Raw genomic sequence first — 19,738 nt, 5'->3', positions numbered from 1 at the left:
TTAATTGCCAAGAGTCTGCTAAGAAGTGAAAAATAACTCCCTTTTTGGAAGTTCCTAAACTGAAACATGCTCACTAATATATTCGAATTAACGTCCAGTTTTGCCTGCTGGAAAGAAGATATATACTGGAGCCAGATGTCGAATCGAGTGTGCTTCTTTCAATAAATCCTTGCAGTGAGTATGTATGTATGTATATATATATATATATATATATATATATATATATATATATATATATATGTGTATATATATGTATATATATATATGTATATATGTATATATATGTATATATATATATGTATATATGTATATGTATATATGTATATGTATATATATATATATATTATATATATATATTTTATATATATATATATATATATATATATGTATATATGTATATGTATATATATATATTTGATATATATATATATGTATATATGTATATGTATATATATATATATATATTTGATATATATATATTTTATATATATATATATATATATATATATATATATATATATATATATATGTATATATGTATATGTATATATATATATTTGATATATATATATTTTATATATATATATATATATATATATATATATATATATATATATATATATATATATATATATATATATATATATATATATATATATATATATATATATATATATATATATATATATATATATATATATATATATATATATATATATATATATATATATATATATATATATATATATATATATATATATATATATATATATATTTGGTAGGATTTTTGCGTGAAAGTTACTTATGTGCAGACCAGAAACTGGTCCAGGTGAGCCTAACAATCAATAATGATACAGGTGATGAAGAGCGGGGAATGCTCAAATAATTTTGGAATCAGTAGTTTCACTACAGAGTCCGGACACATTTACCGTTGAACCAAACCCGGAACTACCAGCTAAGATATCCTATACGTGTACGTATATTGGACTAGATATACAAAAAATAGTAAAAATGACTCGGCGGCTTAGTGAGCCGCTTACACAGTACTATACAGGTGACTTAAACTTGATGTCTTTAATTGTTTTTGTCGATAATATATCCACGTATAAATAATTTACTGGGTCTTGAAAAATATAATAATTTTAAAATATTTTCTTCGTACTTAAAAAAAGATTATTAAAAACCAAGTCATTTTATAACTGGTTGAACATTTATAAATATTTTAAAAAGACGCTCTGTTACCGGTTTGATTTTAGAACGGCACTGACGCAAAATGGCCAAAAACTGATACAGGCCACCCCGAATAGCTTACAGTGTGCATTTCGCGTCTAGTTGTGCTTATATGGGATATCTATTCGGTAGGCTGCACTCAGGCTCCTATGTAACCTTTGGCTTTCAAAACATGGGCGTTTAGCCAAAATAAAAGACTAAAAGTAAATTATGTTTAACTTGAAAGCACTACAGAAAAACAAGACAGTTAGATATGGAGTGCCAATGCTCGTAAGTATGTGTTTGTATGTTTAATTGCATCTTTGAATCCCAATGTCGTGATTGAAGCTTTGTAATACATTTTGGGAAATTGGAATAAATGTGCTGTTTCTTGATTTCAATGTGAAAGTGATAGTGTGCTATAATTTTTAATAATAATAATAATAATAATGATAATCGGACATAGGCCATGTCGTCATTACCACAACACAAAAGCCTACTTGTCATCACACGCAGAAACTGCGTGTGACGAAATTGATGGTGCTTCTCCATAAGCTACGTTTAATCGGCAAAAGACCTAAATAAGTGTAAGTTACGGACTTGTAATTTGTCATTCCGCTGTTGTGGATACAGGTCGCTTACCTCTCGATTACCGCACACTGTCTGCCACTTACCTTACTTCAAGTCAGCTAGTAGGAGGCAGATCACCAACCAAACATCTATTCATATACCGCAGAAGGGAATGTGTGTTATGTTAGCGCGAGTTTAGATGTCTGATGGATGTGGGGAAAAAACTGTCCTTAAGCCTATTTGTCCGAGCTTTGTGGGACCTATAGCGTCTGCCAGAGGGCAGCAGCTGGAACAGATTGTGACCAGGGTGGTAAGGGTCCCCTATGATGTTCTTGGCTCTGCTGAGGTAACGAGGGCTGGCAATGTCTTCAAGTGAGGGCAGAGAGCAGCCGACAATCCTCTGGGCAGTGTTAATCACTTTCTGCATGGCCTTTTTGTCTGCCGCCGTGCTTCCGGCGTACCACACTGTGATGCCGTACGCCAGGATGCTCTCTACAGTGGTTCTATAGAAGGTTCTCAGAAGATTGGAGCCCAAGTTGTTCTTCCTAAGTACCCTGAGGAAATGGAGTCGTGTCTGAGCCTTCTTCACCACTGCCGTGGTGTTTGTAGACCATGAGAGCTTGTCCGTGACGTGGACCCCCAGGAATTTAAAGGACTGGACCCTGTCTACACATACTCCATTTATGAGGAGTGGGGCCAGATCTGTGCCGTGTTTGCGAAAGTCCAAGATTATTTCTTTAGTTTTCGTGGTGTTCAGTGTGAGATTGTTCACCGAGCACCACGAAGACAAATTGTTGACCTCATCTCTGTAAGCCGACTCATCCCCTCCTGAGATGAGTCCGACCACAGTGGTGTCGTCAGCGAATTTGATGATGGCGTTAGACTGGTGGGTGGGTGTACAGTCGTAGGTGTACAGGGAGTACAGAAGAGGACTCAGTACACAGCCTTGAGGGGAGCCAGTGCTTAGTGTAATGGAGGAAGAGAGGTGGGGACCAAGTCTAACAGTCTGTGGTCGGTTGGTCAAGAAGTCCTTTATCCAGCAGCAGATTGAAGAGGATAGTCCAAGGTGGGAGAGTTTGTCAGTCAGAATGTCCGGTTTTATGGTATTGAAGGCTGAGCTATAGTCGATGAAGAGCATCCTCACGTAGTTCCCAGGGTGTTCCAGGTGGCTCAGTGCTGTATGAAGAGCAATGGCAATAGCATCATCAGTGGACCTGTTTGCTCTATAAGCAAACTGGTGAGGGTCAATTGAGGGAGAGATTGTATTCCTGATGTGGCGGGCTACCAACTTTTCAAAGCACTTCATGATCACAGGCGTGAGGGCAACAGGCCTATAATCATTCATGCTGCCAATGGTTGGCTTTTTGGGGACAGGGATGATGGTGGCAGATTTCAGACAAGATGGAATGATGGATAGTTGCAGGGAACAATTGAAAATATTTGTGAAGACTCCAGCCAGCTGGTCAGCACAGGCTTTGAGCACCTTCCCAGGTACTCTGTCTGGGCCCGCAGCCTTCCTGGTGTTCACAGACCGCATTACCAGTCTCACTTCCTGTTCCCGGAACGTCAGTGTATTGCTGCAGGGTGGTGGTGGGGGTGTTGAGACTGGGTCTGATTTGTCAGTCTCAAAGCGGGCAAAGAAACGGTTCAAATTCTCCGCTAGTGAGGCATCTCCATTAACAGACATATTATTGTTATTGTAGTTGGTAATATGTCGTATTCCTTGCCACATCTTCTTTGGGTTATTTTCTGTGAAGTGCTCCTCAATTTTTTTGGTATATGCTGCCTTGGCCTTTTTAATGCCTCTTTTCAGCTCAGCTCTGGCAGCGCTATATTTTATCTTGTCCCCTGATCTAAAGGCGGAGTTACGGCATTTGATGAGTGCCTGTGTCTCATTGGTCATCCAGGGTTTTTGGTTAGGAAAAACCCGTATTCGTTTATCTATAGTGACGTTGTCGATGCAGTTTTTAATGTAAGAAAGTACAGAGTCCGTGTAGTCCTGGAGGTTGTCGTGTACAAAAAGTTCCCAGTTGGTGCGGGAAAAACAGTCCTGCAGCTGAGAGAGTGCGTTGTCGGGCCAAGTTTTTATTGTCTTTATTTGTGGCGTTGTTTGCCTCCGGAGTGGAGTGTAAGCGGGGGTGAGAGATAGGCAGAGGTGATCTGATCCAGCTAGGTGAGGGAGGGAAGTGGCTTTATAAGCATGTTTGATGTTAGAATAGACATGGTCAAGAGTTTTGTCTCCTCTAGTATTACAATTTACGTATTGAATAAACTTAGGTAAAACAGTCTTTAAACACGCCTTGTTGAAATCACCAGCAACAATAAAAACTCCATTGGGGTGGTCAAGCTGTTGTTTGTTAACAGCCGTTAGCAGGAGGTTAAGTGCCGTGTTAACGTTAGCATTCGGCGGTATATAGATAGCCGTTGCTATGACGACGTTTAGCTCTCTTGGTAGATAATAGGGCCTACATCGTATTGCTAATAACTCTAAATCCGGGGAACAGTGAGTGTCAATAATTTTACTGTCACAACACCATTCATTATGTATATACATGCACAGTCCTCCTCCCTTGCTTTTGCCTGTTAATACTTTAGAACGGTCGTTTCGAAAAAGCGTTCGGCTAGCTAGCGATACCGCCGCGTCGGGGATATGCGGGTGTAGCCACGTTTCTGAGATGATAATAATATTACAGTTTCTAACAAAGCTGTTGGTAGCAATACGAAGTTCCAACTCATCCATTTTGTGGGTGATGGATCGGGCGTTGGTCAAAAGGATACTAGGAAGCGGAGCTCGGTGTGGTTGTTGTTTCAGCTTAGCAGCAAGGCCCGCCCGGCATCCACGCTTCTGTTTCCTGTCCCTTCGCCGCCTTCGACGTGCTTTAGGTGGGCTGGCTAGCCACGGAGATCCCGGAGAGTGTGTTAAGAAATCGGATGTATCGCATATCCTTCGGATAGTGAGTGTTGGAATAATGATTCAAACCTTTTAAATCATTATTAGTAATATTTAATTAAAAAAGGAAAAACATCTTTCAACAAACTCTGCTTACAACTTGCAAGGAAAATGCCATGTGACGCCGTCTTAGTCCCCAGTGCATTCTGAATTGCAGTAACTGAATCATTGTATTTAATCGCGACATTCGAAAAACATGGTTATGTAATCAGTACAATAACACTCTCGCTGGTTAGAAAAACAACAGTGTGAGGAATGCTTTCAAGGTAAACAAAGCAGTATTATACTGTAAGCAAAGCCGTATTTTCAAATCTGCTGGTGGAGTCTCGTCATAACATTTGGTAGAAGTGTCCATAACGCCGTGACCTCTTTTTCTTTGCCCTTGAGGAGTAGACTGTGCAGGAAAAAGTCCATCTTCCCATGACTTGATTTATAGCCTTACTACTTATTGAAAAATGCTTACAACACATATAGAATATTCCATAATAATTCTAACATTCCCTCCTTTTACTATATGTGTGTTATTCATTTTATGACAAAATAAAAAAAGACAGGGATATCTCCGTTGGCTGTTTTAATTTTACCCGCTTAGGCTCTACTCGTTCGGCAGGTCTGAAAAGCAGAAAATAAGATCATTTTCGTCCAATCCATCCTCGTAATTACCATGCTCCTGGAATTCACTGTTAGTGTCAGCACGTTTCATCAGTAGGAGATATAATTCATGCAATTTGGAATTTGTAGGGGCAATCGCAGTGGTTATAAGTCGGCTCATCAAAGATCTTAAGCAGGGAATAATACAACACCCACATAATGTCAAAATCGTAGCAAAAAGGGCCACAAATTAGGCCAAATCATTATTAGTGAGGCCACAAATCTGTCAGCGGACATTATTCTACTCCAGGATGCTTTTTCATCTTGCGGTTTAGGGTCTGCAGGCCATCGTTGGCCCTGGTGTGGGACCCAGTGGGGGGCGTGTTGTTGAGTGCAACATTTTCAAACGTTGCATACGCCCCCTGCTCCTTCAAGAAGCATTTCAACCGCTGCACGATCCTGGAACGCCGTCAGACTAGTGGCTGCCAGTTGTTCCTTTATCGCCACAAATCCCTGTTCAGTATAATTTCCAAGTTTTTGGACATTGTAATGCAGGTAATTTATCCAATCAACATTTTTGTTTGGAGTAATTAAAAGAAAAATATACTCCCAACCTGCTGCGATCTGATTAGCCAACTTATACTCATCTGGTACGCCTCGTGGATGCCAATCGCATCAATGTATGTCGGATCACCCTCTCTCCATGCGACGCCGTCGCGAGGGGCCCGCCATCATACCGGATTTCCAATTGTATCTCTACTGTAGATGGAAAAACAGACACTGGTAATAGCAGTGAGACCAAGGCACAAAGTCCTGCTGTCATTTTAGCAGGAGTCGTATAATTTGTTTTGACCCCACCACCACCATAGGTCAGAACGTGGAATCAGGGGTGCAGTCTGTTTTAGGACGTGGGCACACCACGTCACATTTATCGCTCCCAGTGCCGGACCGTGCCCTGTGAGGACTAAGCAGGTAAAATGATTAAACGCGACATGTGTTAAAAGTTAGGCTTGTCCTTTGCTGCCGTTGTAACTGGGTAGACATTATTCCATTTCATACATTTTGGGCTTACATCTTCTTTTGTCATTATCTCCTTTACACAATCAGGGGTAATTTGCGCGGGTACTACTCTTAAGAGAGGTCGGCCCCCCATACATGTTATACAGGTTTGATACAGGTTTGATTTATAATAGCTGCATTTTCCATCAACAATAACCAATTATTTCTTACCGCCTCCCGTTTGGGAACTCCCCGTTGCAGAAATGAATTCTCTGGTCATCTCAGATTTTAATTTTACTATGGCGGATCCGGGTGTTTCCATCTCTGACGACCTTCTTACCCATGGACTTAGGAAAAACGTCAGACAAAGATCCACAAGTTAATTTGTCAGTCTGAATTATGATTTGCAATGCCCCACCATATGGGTTAATTTTATCGAAGGCCTGATGGTTTTTTCGCACACGTGTGTCATCCAAGCTTGCCAATCTAGACCAGTTTCTGCAACAAGGTTTCCCCAATCTGTTTTAGGACTGTTATGTACCACACATATTCTATAAAATCCATGTGTATCCTTTGAAATGGATACGTAGCTTTTGTAGCTTGACATAAGGGGGAATCGCCCGTGTTTTTGCCATATATCTGCATATAGATTGAATATATAACCTCCCCCTTTTTTGAGGCATGAAATTTACCATGACTCAAAATGGCAGCCCTCCCAGATAAGTCTTTTGTTTTTGTTTAGTCCCCCAGGTTCCCAAAATTTCCCATTGCAGAAATCAAAAAATTTCATTTGGCGAAATTCTTTTCTTTTTGTTTCTGTCCTACTCTGCCACCGCCGTCCTTGAAAGGCTTATCAGCGATTTCAGAAATATTCCACCTTGATATTAGAATATTGATATATCTTGGTGGCTAGCCAATTGAAACACAAAAGACAGACACTCATCCACGCTGGCACTCATAATCAAGGAATTTAGAGTCCTCCCCCAATCATCAAGATTGATGCCTGAAGAAACTAGATAATTAATGTATTAGATTCACATGCCACATATCTAAAAATAGAAATTTGTTCAATTGCCACCGCCCCTTTTTGTATTTTAACCGTTTGTAAAAACTTTATCTCCATGTTCTGGATTAAGTTACACCCCCTTTCAATGTTATCGAATTTTGCCCATTCTAATCAACCCATCTACTTAAAGCATTTCTCCAAGGTTGATATTTTATAATTTGGAGATGTTATTTTTAAAACATAGACATTATTTCACTTGTTTCACACCATGGAAGGCCCTACCAGACTTTGTTGTAGATATTCCCCTTTATCTAAGCTTGTTATTGCCCATCGTTATCACCGTAACATTCAGTTGTATTAACCCCATAATTGCAATGCAGTAAGTTTTGGCTAAATTCTTAATGTGTATGCCTCTAAAGCAATAGACAGCAATAACGTCCCAATAGTCATCAATATGACCTATACCAAAGCATACGCCCCCTTCAGGTCAAACAAGGAACGTCTTTTGTGCACTTAAAGACGCTCCATGCTTCTTCTAGGGCAGGGGTGTCCAAACTATTCCACAAAGGGCCGCAGTGGGTGCGGGTTTTCATTCCAACCCATCAAGATGACACCTTTTCACCAATCGGGTGTCCTACAAGTGCAATCAGTGGATTGCAGTCAGGTGCTTCTTGTTTTCTTCAGAAATCTCATTGGTCAAAATGTCTGTGCTGGATCGGTTGGAACAAAAACCTGCACCCACAGCGGCCCTCGAGGACCGGTTTGGCCATCCCTGTTCTAGGGAAACCATGCCTATCCTTACCCAATTATCTTATCTACCCCAGCCAGGTTCAATTTACCTAACAATTTGGACGAATGCCATGAAATTTCTCATTTCCGCATTGTTAATTTCATGTCTGATTTCTTTAACAACCAAATAACTCTTAATACCTAAGACATAAATTGCAAATCACCCCATAATGTTTACTCAAGATAAGAGCCATTTCTTATAGCTCCCTGTTATCACAAGAGAAATCTACAATAAGTAAATTAGAGAAATCAACCTTTTACCAGGCATTTCCTAATTACAATTTTCAATGCTTAATAAAGGATCCACAAATTGTCACCAATATGCCATAATATTGTAAAAAAATCCATTCATTTTTCTTTAACCAGCCAATCTCCTATATTAAAGTAAAAAGAAAATAATAATAATAGTATTATTCCCAATTCCAAAGCTTTTACCAAATCAATCTTTGCCAAACAGATTTTCTATCACCTCGAAAGACATTTCTGATTAAATCCCAAAAATAAATGCGAAGATAATCGCGGAACTCTGCATCCCTTGCAGACCATGTTTTGTTCTTATTCTGAAATGTTTAAACGGAAGCGCGCCCTTACCCGCTGACTGTGACCTTCACGCTCGCTGCAGAAGCAGCTTATCAATGTTGACATTCCTAAGTGCTCTCTTTTTATTTTTGAGCACAATGCTTCACCTCCTGTGTACAATTATAACGCTTTTTAGAGAAGACTAAATTAATTACTCTCCCGATATCCAACTATATCACAATATTTTGGCAATACCCCATAATTACAATATGCTGCAAGCATAGCAAAACCCATTTCTGCCCTCAAGTTTGCTTCAGCACCCCCAAGGCCAATTATTGTAATGTCTTCACGGAAGGGGTCCAAAAAAATTAGCCGCTCGTGCGGTCTGCGCGCATACTGAATGCCTAACACCGTCAAATCAGCCGCTACGCGGTCCACATGTTTTTTTGCATTCAAATCAGCAGCAAAGACAGCCGCGCTCCCCTGCAGCCAAAGCATTATTTGACCAGTTTAGAGTATGACAAAAAACGCAGGTTTGGCAACCCCGCTAAACATTTAATTGGTCGTTTTGTATTTCTTTTCGACTGTTAACCAAAACATTCCCGTTGACAGGATAAAACCAAGATAATCCGCAATAAGCCATTTCATTCCATTAAATTGACAGTACATTTAGGTACTATTAACAAAGTATGCCTAGGACTTGGAAATAACCATTTTAATTGCCATTTTACAACTTTCAGCATCACACAAAAAAATCCAATTGAATTCATTCCCAAAGAATGTGATCTCTGGTTTAAAATTAGCTCAACATCCTCATGTTCAAAATCCTCATTCAAATCATTTTGAGCAGGCCTGCCTTGTTTTTAGAGACCTTTTTGTCCAGGCAATCAAGCGATATATGTAATATATATAAGTATAATTTGAATGAGCATGCAACACATTTGAATGAGCATGCAACATATTTTTTTAGCTGCTCCTGATAAATGCTGCCCACCGCGTGGTCTTCAGCGAGGCCGCTGTTGGCCTTAAAACAAGCCGTCATCCTGATTTGATATTCTGCAAAAGGCTCACCATCCCTCTGCTTAGCTCTGCTGATCACGGTATAATTAACTTTTGTTTTAAACTTCCCCGTAACCTGATCAATCAGTTCATGCACTCTCAAATTCAAATTACGACCGTCATGACACAACGGCCCACCATTAGCTTTTGGATTCGAACATCCAAATTTAGTAGGAGCCTGCTCCTTGCCCACATTAGTATTAGCAACTTCGATCATGGGATATTGTTCAATAAACACATCACTCATTGGCGGCGCCCCGGCCTGGGGAGATAGTGTTTTCTCCCCATGTCCCCCACGGGCCCTCCCGACCTGGTCATATTTGTCGGAGGGGGCCCTCCTTTTTAACAACAACAACAACACACTTCTTCCCCACCGGGCTAGCCGTCCTCTTTTCTGTGGAATAACACAGCCTCTGTGTTTCCAGTCCCACCGTTATCAACTGATTTAACCCATGTATCATAAACCAATAATAGGTATCATTATATCCCTCCTGCTCCATTTTGTTAAGATTTCCCCCATGCTTAGCACGTATTTTATCCTGCAGTATCAATATCTTATGCATATTAAGCTGGCCAGCAAATCCATATTTATTTATCCATAAGTTTAGGTGTTTAACCCTTGTAGCGCTTTGATTTTCAACAATCCAATCTGTACACGGCAGACGCATCTTTGGATCGTCGTCAATAGCCGCTTTACTGTTTGCACCACCCATTTTTTGAGTGGATTTGTGTGTATCTTTTTAGTTTTTTTTTTTAACAACTACACACACAGCCAACCACCGTCGACGTTTATAGAACACAACGTGTCCACCTGCTAGTGACTAGTATTCGCAGGGTTTTAAAATCGCTATCCCCAGGATGCGAGCCTTACTTCTCAAAATAAGGCCTTCGCGTGTGATGCCCTTCGCGCATTTTGGATCCCGTCAACAATATGCAGCCATCACACGCGGACTCGGCAGAAATGTCGAAAGATGCTTACCCAGAGGATAGTCGTCAACCGATTAGAGAACAGGCGCTGCTGAGAAATAGTCCAGCCTGGAAAAGGGATTCTCGCCGTGCACGGTCACTCCAGATATTAAACTGCAGCGTCTGAGCCTTATCGGTTTGTTGACCCCGGCTACTCGAAGGACCAAATGTTGGAATAATGATTCAAACCTTTTAAATCATTATTAGTAATATTTAATTAAAAAAGGAAAAACATCTTTCAACAAACTCTGCTTACAACTTGCAAGGAAAATGCCATGTGACGCCGTCTTAGTCCCCAGTGCATTCTGAATTGCAGTAACTGAATCATTGTATTTAATCGCGACATTCGAAAAACATGGTTATGTAATCAGTACAATAACACTCTCGCTGGTTAGAAAAACAACAGTGTGAGGAATGCTTTCAAGGTAAACAAAGCAGTATTATACTGTAAGCAAAGCCGTATTTTCAAATCTGCTGGTGGAGTCTCGTCATAACATTTGGTAGAAGTGTCCATAACGCCGTGACCTCTTTTTCTTTGCCCTTGAGGAGTAGACTGTGCAGGAAAAAGTCCATCTTCCCATGACTTGATTTATAGCCTTACTACTTATTGAAAAATGCTTACAACACATATAGAATATTCCATAATAATTCTAACAGTGAGTAAATCCTGGCGACTGTAAGATAACGAACGAAGCCCGAACTGGAGAGCTTGAAGCCGCTGCGTCAGTGCGCGCAATACCTGTCTTGTTGAGCCATAGCAATTGAGTAGTTGATTTAAACTGATGGCTGGGAAGAAAACCTCAATATTTGTTTGAAATAAAGAAAAATAACATGGATTAGATCAAATATAGAAACGTGTTTTCACAAATGTTACCTTTGTTGTTATCTTTCTCTCTAAATTAAGGGAAAACTAAGTTAACACTGAGCACCTAGTACCGTTTACAAGCCTGCTTGTTTAGAACCAAAAGACAATTGTTGCGCTATTAAAAAATAATCTTTAAAAAAATAATCTTTAAAAAAATGGTTCTTTATTAAATACAGTGGTACCTCGACCTACGATCAGCTCTACCTATGACATGCTCGTGGTACGATGAAAATTTCGATCGAATAATTTGCCCGCGATACGATCAGAATTTCGAGATGCGACCAAGCCAGGTGGCCATGACATGAGAGGCTGTTTATCATTGTCTTTTTTGCCTCATCCCTTTCGTGTATAACAGATATCTACGGATACCTTGGGGCAATTTAGATTGTCCAATCAGCCTACCATGCATGTTTTTTTAAATGTGGGAGAAAACCAGAGTATCTGGAGAAAACCCACACAGGCCCAGGGAGAACATGGAAACTCCATACAGGTAGACTGACCTGGATTTGTACCCAGGACCCCAGAACTGTGCCGCCGGGCCGCCCTTCAAAGTTAGTTAACCGAAAATAGTGAAATTAATATGAATTCAAACACAAATACATACTGGTTATGGCCTCAAGTAACATTCTGGAGTTATTTTTCCAAGATATCCTATTCATTTAGACCACGGACACTGGCTCTGAATGCTTATTTTGCATTGTCATTGATGGTATTCATATTTAATTACCGTATTTACTCGAATTAAACGCGCACTCGAAAATAACACGCAGGTAATTTTGGGCCAAAAACATCTGGAAAAACGCAGTAATCGAATATAGTGCGCACCTAAAATTTCCCGCTGACGAAAATCAGAAATCTTACCTTTTTTTCTTCGTTTCACGATTGTTTTGTTCAAAACCGGATAGAGAAATCTTCAGGTACGAGCGTGTCGAGTGTCGTGCAGTTGGTGGAGTTATGCGTTTGAATTTTAGGACAATAGATGATACACAGAGTGGACAAACATATCATGTAGACATGTTATGTTGCAATACCTTTTAGACTTCCTTGAACATTGACTACATTTCAATTGACAATACCATGTTTTAATTCAAATATCTATTGTCATTCTCAAACAAGAAAAGGAACATACAAATTGAATAAATAAATGATTTGAAGATATGCACAATGGAAAAGACTATCACATGTGTTTAAACTACAAGTGTTAATCAAGAGTACACATTTATTCATTAGAATCCTTCAAATGAAGAGTCCGCATCAGAATCTTTAAATAGTCTCTGCAGATATTCCTCTCTCTCTTTGTCTGTCCTCTCATCCGTCTCCTCATACATCTCTTCGTTGAGAATCCTATCAACGTCCACGCTTCCTTCATCCACTTCCTCTTCCTCCCACAACACATCATCCGATTGGCTTTACGAGATGACGTAAAATCCGTGCGTCAAAGTGAGTTTGACAATGCTTTTTTCGATCGAAAATTTGTAATTTATTTTAGTTATTGATTATAACACTGAACTGAGAGAGGGTGAACTGAGACGAGTACGAGGCTAGAGGGGGGCAGTGGTGGTCTCGGCTTTCCGATTTTCGATCGGCTTTAGAGATGACGTAAAATCCGTGCGTCGGCTTTACGAGATGACGTAAAATCCGTGCGTCAAAGTGAGTTTGACAATGCTTTTTTCGATCGAAAATTTGTAATTTATTTTAGTTATTGATTATAACACGCACCCCCATCTATTGGAATTAATTATATAGCAAAAATCTGCGTGTTATATTCGAGTAATTACGGTATCTCTTGCAACCAATATAACCAATATAATATAATAATTCCTCCCCAAGTCTATTAATTATGCATTGTTCCAATCTTGCATGAATTCTTAATAGAGTAGGATTAGAACTTGGTGATACTTCAACATTTACCATTGCTTTTGCTCCTTAGCCCTTATTTAATTCACTGGCATCCATTGATGGTGCTAGAATCGTCATTCCGGGTCAAAAGAGATTGGGAGTCTAGAGCTGTCCTAGCTCTGAGGCAAGTTTAAATTAAATTGTGTCTACAGTAATACCTTGACATACAAGTGCCCCGACATATGAGGAATTTGAGATACGAGTAAAATTCCTTCCAAATATTTACCTTGAGATACCAGACAAATTTTTAGATACGAGCATTCGAGACAGCCGCGAGAGGCTGCTTATGATTTCAGCCTTGTCTTTCTGGCCGCATCTGTCTTGTGCAAAGATCTCTACGAGCACTGGGCGTAGCGTTGCATTTTTTCCGTGTTTTTTTGCGTTAGTCAGTGCAGAAGTAAGGGAAACGATGGATCCAAAGCAAGCCGGTGCATTGAAGGGTAGTGCGAAGAAAAGGCGTATGATGACAATCGATATTAAGTACGAAATAATCGGAAAACACGAGTAGTGCACGCGTGACTGAGCTGGTTCGCCAATACGTATGAAGAAGCAGGAAGTTCGCCTTGAAAGCCGTGGTGGAATATATTAACCTCTTTGCCTTGGTTATTGGACAAGAAGGTTTAGTGTAACGTAAGATTAACATTTTTAAGTGTGTATAGGAATCTAAGTTCATTTAAGTTCGATTTAAAGTATGTTACATTACGAGCGCATCCGTCAAGTCTCTCTCTCTCTCTCCCTCTCTTTCCCATCTGCGAACTCTTCGTTGTATTGAATAATGCCTCATTTTAATATTAATCATCATAACCACTAGTTGTTTGTTACTCTGTTAGTAGATGGTAAATTTCAATCAATAAAAAATAAAAATGTTTTTCCATTGTAATATCCTGTTTTTTGGTGTGTTTTTTTTCCAGAGGGTGGGAACGAATTAATTTGTATTTATAGTTCATTTCTACGGGAAATGTTGATTTGAGATATGGCTAAATCGATATGCGAGCTCAGTCCTGGAACGCATTAGGCTCGTATCTCAAGTTATGACTGTATTGCAATCAACAGCAGACAATCAGTTTAAATTATTTTAAAAACTATTAGATAAACACAAAAGAAAGAAATCAAGTTGATTGTTACTTTGGCCATTAAAAAGTGCATTCATTCTGTTAAATTAATTTTATATAAACAATTTATTCATAATTTTATTTAGTAAACCATAATACAAGATTATATAATTTTGAATAGAGATATGCACAGGTTTTAGATTTTTCAGTTTCCCTTGATTCAGACATAAAATATAGAATAATTAATGGAGCACTTGTACAATCGGGTACTCGGACGTTTCGTCGAAAGACGTTTGGTCCCCGGACGTTTGGTCGACCGGACGTTTGGTAGAACGGACGTTTGGTCACCGGGTTGTTACTGTTGAAACGAGCTCTCAAAATTATAATCATGAGAGAGAGAGAGTGAGTTTAATATCTAAATATCTAATATCAAAATATCAACAGTAAACTCTGTCATAATTTGACAGCGAGCGAACCCGGCGACCAAACGTCCGTTCGACCAAACGTCCGTTCGACCAAACGTCCGGTCGACCAAACGTCCGGTCGACCAAACGTCCGGTCGACCAAACGTCCGGTCGACCAAACGTCCGGTCGACCAAACGTCCGGTCGACCAAACGTCCGGTCGACCAAACGTCCGGTCGACCAAACGTCCGGTCGACCAAACGTCCGGTCGACCAAACGATGAGATTCATACATGGAACAGTCATATAAATATATGTAAAATGTACAATTTTAATGTTTCTGTGGTTTCAGCTTCTGGTAGTTGGCGGTTCTTTTGGCCTGCAGGAATTCACGCAGATTCGCTACGACGCCCAGAAGATCAGGAGAAAAGTGGGTCATAGTTCTTTGTTTAACAAAAAGGCTTGCAAAAGTTACACTTTTATTTCAAGAGGGCAAAGCTCTCTTTTGTAAGCCACTATAACACTGCACCTCATTAGTGGTGAAATGAAAGTGTTTAATAGATTTAATATATACAGTATGTCACAAAAGGGAGTAAACCCCTCTCATTTCTCAATTTTTTAAATTAAACCTTTCCATGGGACAACACTGAAGAAATGACACTTTAATACAATGTAAAGTAGTCACTGTAGAGCTTGGATAATAACAGAAATGTAATTTATCTTCAAAATTACTCAAAACACAGCAATGAATGTGTAAAATGCTGCCAACAAAAGTGAGTAAACTCCAAGTGAAGGTCTCAAAATTAGCCAAAAATTGGCAACATTGGGATTTAATTTAGGTAATCTTGTGAGAACAGATAATTATCGTTATAGTTTTATCGCCCAGCTTTAATTACAAAGCATGACTTGAAAAGTGTTGTATCGAGTTTAATTGGAATTGAATTCAACCCTGACCTCTGAATCACCATAAGAATCATATTGCCAGATATGAGGCAATAAACACATGCAAAGCAAGCTTAGTCGCACGAGAGCGCTCTTTCCCAGCTGAAGTCCTAAATCAAATTCCATATTGAGTGTCATACCTACTTTAGTGTTTTGTTTTCATCTTTAGAATCCTGCATTTATGTTGGTTTCGACTAAAAGTAGTTCGCAATAAAGCAGGTCTGCACTAAAACACGTTTACTTGAGTGCTGCATGAGGTTTCAGAAATTAATTGATGTAAATGTAGTTTTATGTATAAGGTGAAATACAAAAATTGCAATAATCATCTAAAGTGTTGTATCGAGTTTAATTGGAATTGAATCCAACCCTGACCTCTGAATCACCATAAGAATCATATTGCCAGATATGAGGCAATAAACACATTAGCAGTCATTGACCAATCCATTTTGACTTGTAGAACTGTCAGCGAATGATCACTCCAAGTAGAATTGGATTGGACGCCCATTACCGTAAATGGCGGCGATCATTCGTAATACTGAATTATTGTCGCTTTTTTGTTTGTTTTGGTGGTTTCAGCTGGATCCCTCATTAGAGGCCAAAGTGAACATGCAGAAACAGTCGATCGTTTTGGAGCAAGAGTATGAGGTGAGGAAAAAATATTTTGTTCAGATCTGCGGTTTTTGATCAAGTATTGACATTTCCTCTAACACTACATTAGTACATTATACAATTATATTTTCTAAAGACATAAAATAAAAAATGTGTGAGATGCCGACACCATATTTTGAGAAATACTGCAACTTTAAACAACCGTATTTATTCGAGTATAAAGCACAAAATTTTGTACCAAATAACTGAAGCAAAGTTCAGTGTGCGTTATTCATGAGGTCTTCGCTTTTATGACCAAATCCCGGTGAAAAACTGCCCCCCGCCGATGAAAAAGTCCCCTCCACAATAGTTATAATGGGAGATGTAAAACCGCTCTCTGTTCGCCAGATGGCGCACGAGAGCCCCTTCTACCAGAGCCCAAAGAAGGTAAATTTATATCCCCATTCTCATGGGATATAATCGACTTTCTTTTACAAAAGCCAGCCCTCTCCAAATAGCCTTCGGCAAGATTCGTGTGCGGTCGTTTGGTCGCCGGACTTTTGGTCGCGGTCTTTTGGTCGCCCGGACCCAAACAACGGGCGACCAAAAGACCGGCGACAAAACAAGGTAAAACAACACAGTCTACGCATCAATGAAAGCCAACAATCGCACTGAGCGGACGTGTGAGTGTATGAGTTTGTATGTACATGCGTTGTCCCTTTAAGAAGCTACGTCAGTCAGGGTCTTAACAAGTTCTCCAACAAAACACAATAAAAGTACGGGAAATTTGGAGCTTTTATTTAGCCTAATAATTATTAGGGCATTAAGTATGACTAAATAATAATTCGCAGTTTGTATTTAGGGGATTTGAGCAACGATTTAAATGGTAATTATCAATAACCTTCCGGGCGACCAAAAGACCGGCGACCAAACGACCGAGTACCGGCAAGATTATAGGGGAGGATAAAATAAAAAATGTTGCTCCAGAGAAACGTTAGCCGCCCACTCGAGTCCACCCAGGGATTGCTATCCTTGCTCAAGAGGAATGGAATCACTGAATCTGATCATGATGAATCAGACTTTGAAAAAAATTAAATATTATGATGACTAATTAGACTTTAAAGATTTAAAATTGTAAATTCCATTTGAGAATTGTGTTCATACTGGTAGTTTGTTTTACCAGGTTTCCGTACCCTATGTTGTGAATAAATGTTTTGCCATGGGGACGTGTTAAGTAAATGAGTTAAGGGATACAAACAAGGAAATAATCCAGAGGTTTAACAATTAGCAGTGTCACCGATCCAATCCCATGAATAGAAATCTGGTAAATTTTAAATGTGTGAGAGAGATTGGATTTTTAAAAGATTTTTTTATTTTTGCTACAAAGCAACAAAATAAGATGGGCAAATATATTGAATAAACTAACCAAGTATTGTACCAAAAAGTGGTTTAGAGTTTGTGATAGGATGTGCGCTGTCTTTCTCTCAAATGTTTGCGTTTCCGCCTGCATCACCACCATCTTGTTTTGTGGGAACAGAAGATGAAGGAGACCAATTTGGATGAGTGGAGGAATGTCCGTGGCCCCCGGCCATGGGAGGAGTCTCGGCAATACCAGGAGCAGATGCGCAGCAACATCACAGCAGAGAACTAACACATATGGAGATATGAGTTTATTTGTTCCTCAATTTAAATCACGCGTCACAAAGGGTTTTGGGCTTATCTAACTAAACGTATTATGTCGCAAACAGAAAAAAGATTGTCAGGTAAATAATGGAATTAGAGCAAACAAAGTCTATGAATAGCAAAACTAAATGCTTCTAATCTTTACAATTCCATTCTTTTGTTCTTCATACTGAGTTGTGCTCTCTATGCCACGCTTTACACTTGTGCCACCAACCTTTCTTTTGTGCCTGTGAATAAGCTCTCCTACTTTGCCACTTTTCATCTTTTAAAATATGGACGCATTTCTTGGACACTTCTTCTTACATTGGGCCTCTTGCATTTCGAGGTCACTTCCTATTGCTATCAATGTTAATTAAAAAAAAGTTTTTCCCCTGTGTCTCAGCCTTTCTCTTGCTTTGTGCTTCACCCACCTGTTCTCAATGTCTGTGTATTTTAAGTCCCATTTGTTCATTTCTTGTTGCGTCCTTTTCAATGCCACGGCAGTGGTAGGTGTGCATTTCAAGTATGTTTTGTTATACCCTTTAGGTCGATGTTTATAATTTTGGATTCCCTGCTTTTTTTCCACTGTTTTTGGTGTCCTTAATCTGCACGCCCGCACTACGTGACATGCCATGTCTCAAGAGAATCAAGTTAATATATCAAGATCAGTGTTTATTGACAAAAAACATGTTCAAGGACTCTTAATTGACATCAACATGTGCGTGCAGCAGCGCTTAACATGTGCAATATTGTCAAACCAGGCAGGAAAGACCCTTCTGCTTGGTTAGGACTCAAATAATAGACCCTGCTCACAAGTGTAAAAAAAACTAGCTGTGGTGTGGTTTCAGTCCAAGAACACAGTGTAAAAAGTGACCACCAGTGGTCATATTCATCATGGATTCATGAAGAAAGGGAAAACAAATTTCACAGTGACTCCAATTTTGCCACATTGCAGCGACATGCACAATATAATTGGTCATTCCGTAATTGGAGGCTATTTTACATCTCATCTCATTTTCTGAACCGCTTTATCCTCACTAGGGTCACGGGTGGGTCTGCAGCCACTCCCGGCCGACTTCGGGCCAGAGGCGGGGGACACCCTGAATTGGTGGCCAACCAATCGCAGGGCACAAGGAGACAAACAACCATTCATGCTCACACTCATACCTAGGTGCAATTTATTGTCCAATCAGCGTACCATGCATGTCTTTGGAATGTGGTAGGGAACCGGAGTACCTGGAGAAAACCCACTCAGGCCCAGGGAGAACATGCAAACTCCACACAGGTGGACCGACCTGGATTTTGAACCCAGGTCTCCCACTGTGACTCCCACTAGTTTTTGCCAGAGACACAAAGAAATACCCAACAAGGTCTCAGGAATCCTTCATAAGTGATCCACAAATTGAAATTGATCCAGTTTTGCAAGACCTACAGGAAATTACCCCAAATCAACCTAAAACACCATTTATATAAATCAGAATAGCTGGCTGTAAATGCTTATGTTTGAGTGTGAATGACTTTTATTTGCCCTGTCCCAGGGGCAGCGGGATGAGTGGTTAGTGCGTCGACCTCACAGTTCTGGGGCCCTGGGTTCAATTCCAGGTCAGTCCACCTGTGTGGAGCTTGCATGTTCTCCCCTGGCCCATATGGGTTTTGTCTGGGTACTACAG

The 19,738-nt window shown here is 39.8% G+C and overlaps 1 protein-coding gene across 1 annotated transcript; it reads left to right on the top strand.

The window, feature by feature from the left end:
* The first annotated feature begins 1,281 nt into the window (after positions 1-1,281).
* cox16 (cytochrome c oxidase assembly factor COX16) lies at positions 1,282-18,465 on the top strand. Its single transcript, XM_077597049.1, has 4 exons — positions 1,282-1,500; positions 15,229-15,306; positions 16,395-16,463; positions 17,944-18,465. Exons 1-4 carry the CDS (start codon positions 1,441-1,443, stop codon positions 18,055-18,057), a joined length of 321 nt encoding a protein of 106 aa, XP_077453175.1. The 5' UTR covers positions 1,282-1,440; the 3' UTR covers positions 18,058-18,465.
* Positions 18,466-19,738: the final 1,273 nt, after the last annotated feature.

Source organism: Stigmatopora argus, chromosome 3 (assembly GCF_051989625.1).
Source record: "Stigmatopora argus isolate UIUO_Sarg chromosome 3, RoL_Sarg_1.0, whole genome shotgun sequence".
NCBI lineage: Eukaryota > Metazoa > Chordata > Actinopteri > Syngnathiformes > Syngnathidae > Stigmatopora > Stigmatopora argus.
The sequence above is the reverse complement of the archived record's forward strand: the minus strand, read 5'-3'. Positions and strand labels throughout refer to the sequence as shown.

Excerpts from the sequence above, each read along its gene's own strand:
- cox16 (XM_077597049.1), top strand. The coding sequence starts at position 1,441 with ATGTTTAACTTGAAAGCACTACAGAAAAACAAGACAGTTAGATATGGA. Across the intron at positions 15,307-16,394 it reads CCCAGAAGATCAGGAGAAAA|CTGGATCCCTCATTAGAGGC; the intron begins GTGGGTCATAGT and ends TGGTGGTTTCAG. Across the intron at positions 16,464-17,943 it reads TTTTGGAGCAAGAGTATGAG|AAGATGAAGGAGACCAATTT; the intron begins GTGAGGAAAAAA and ends TTGTGGGAACAG.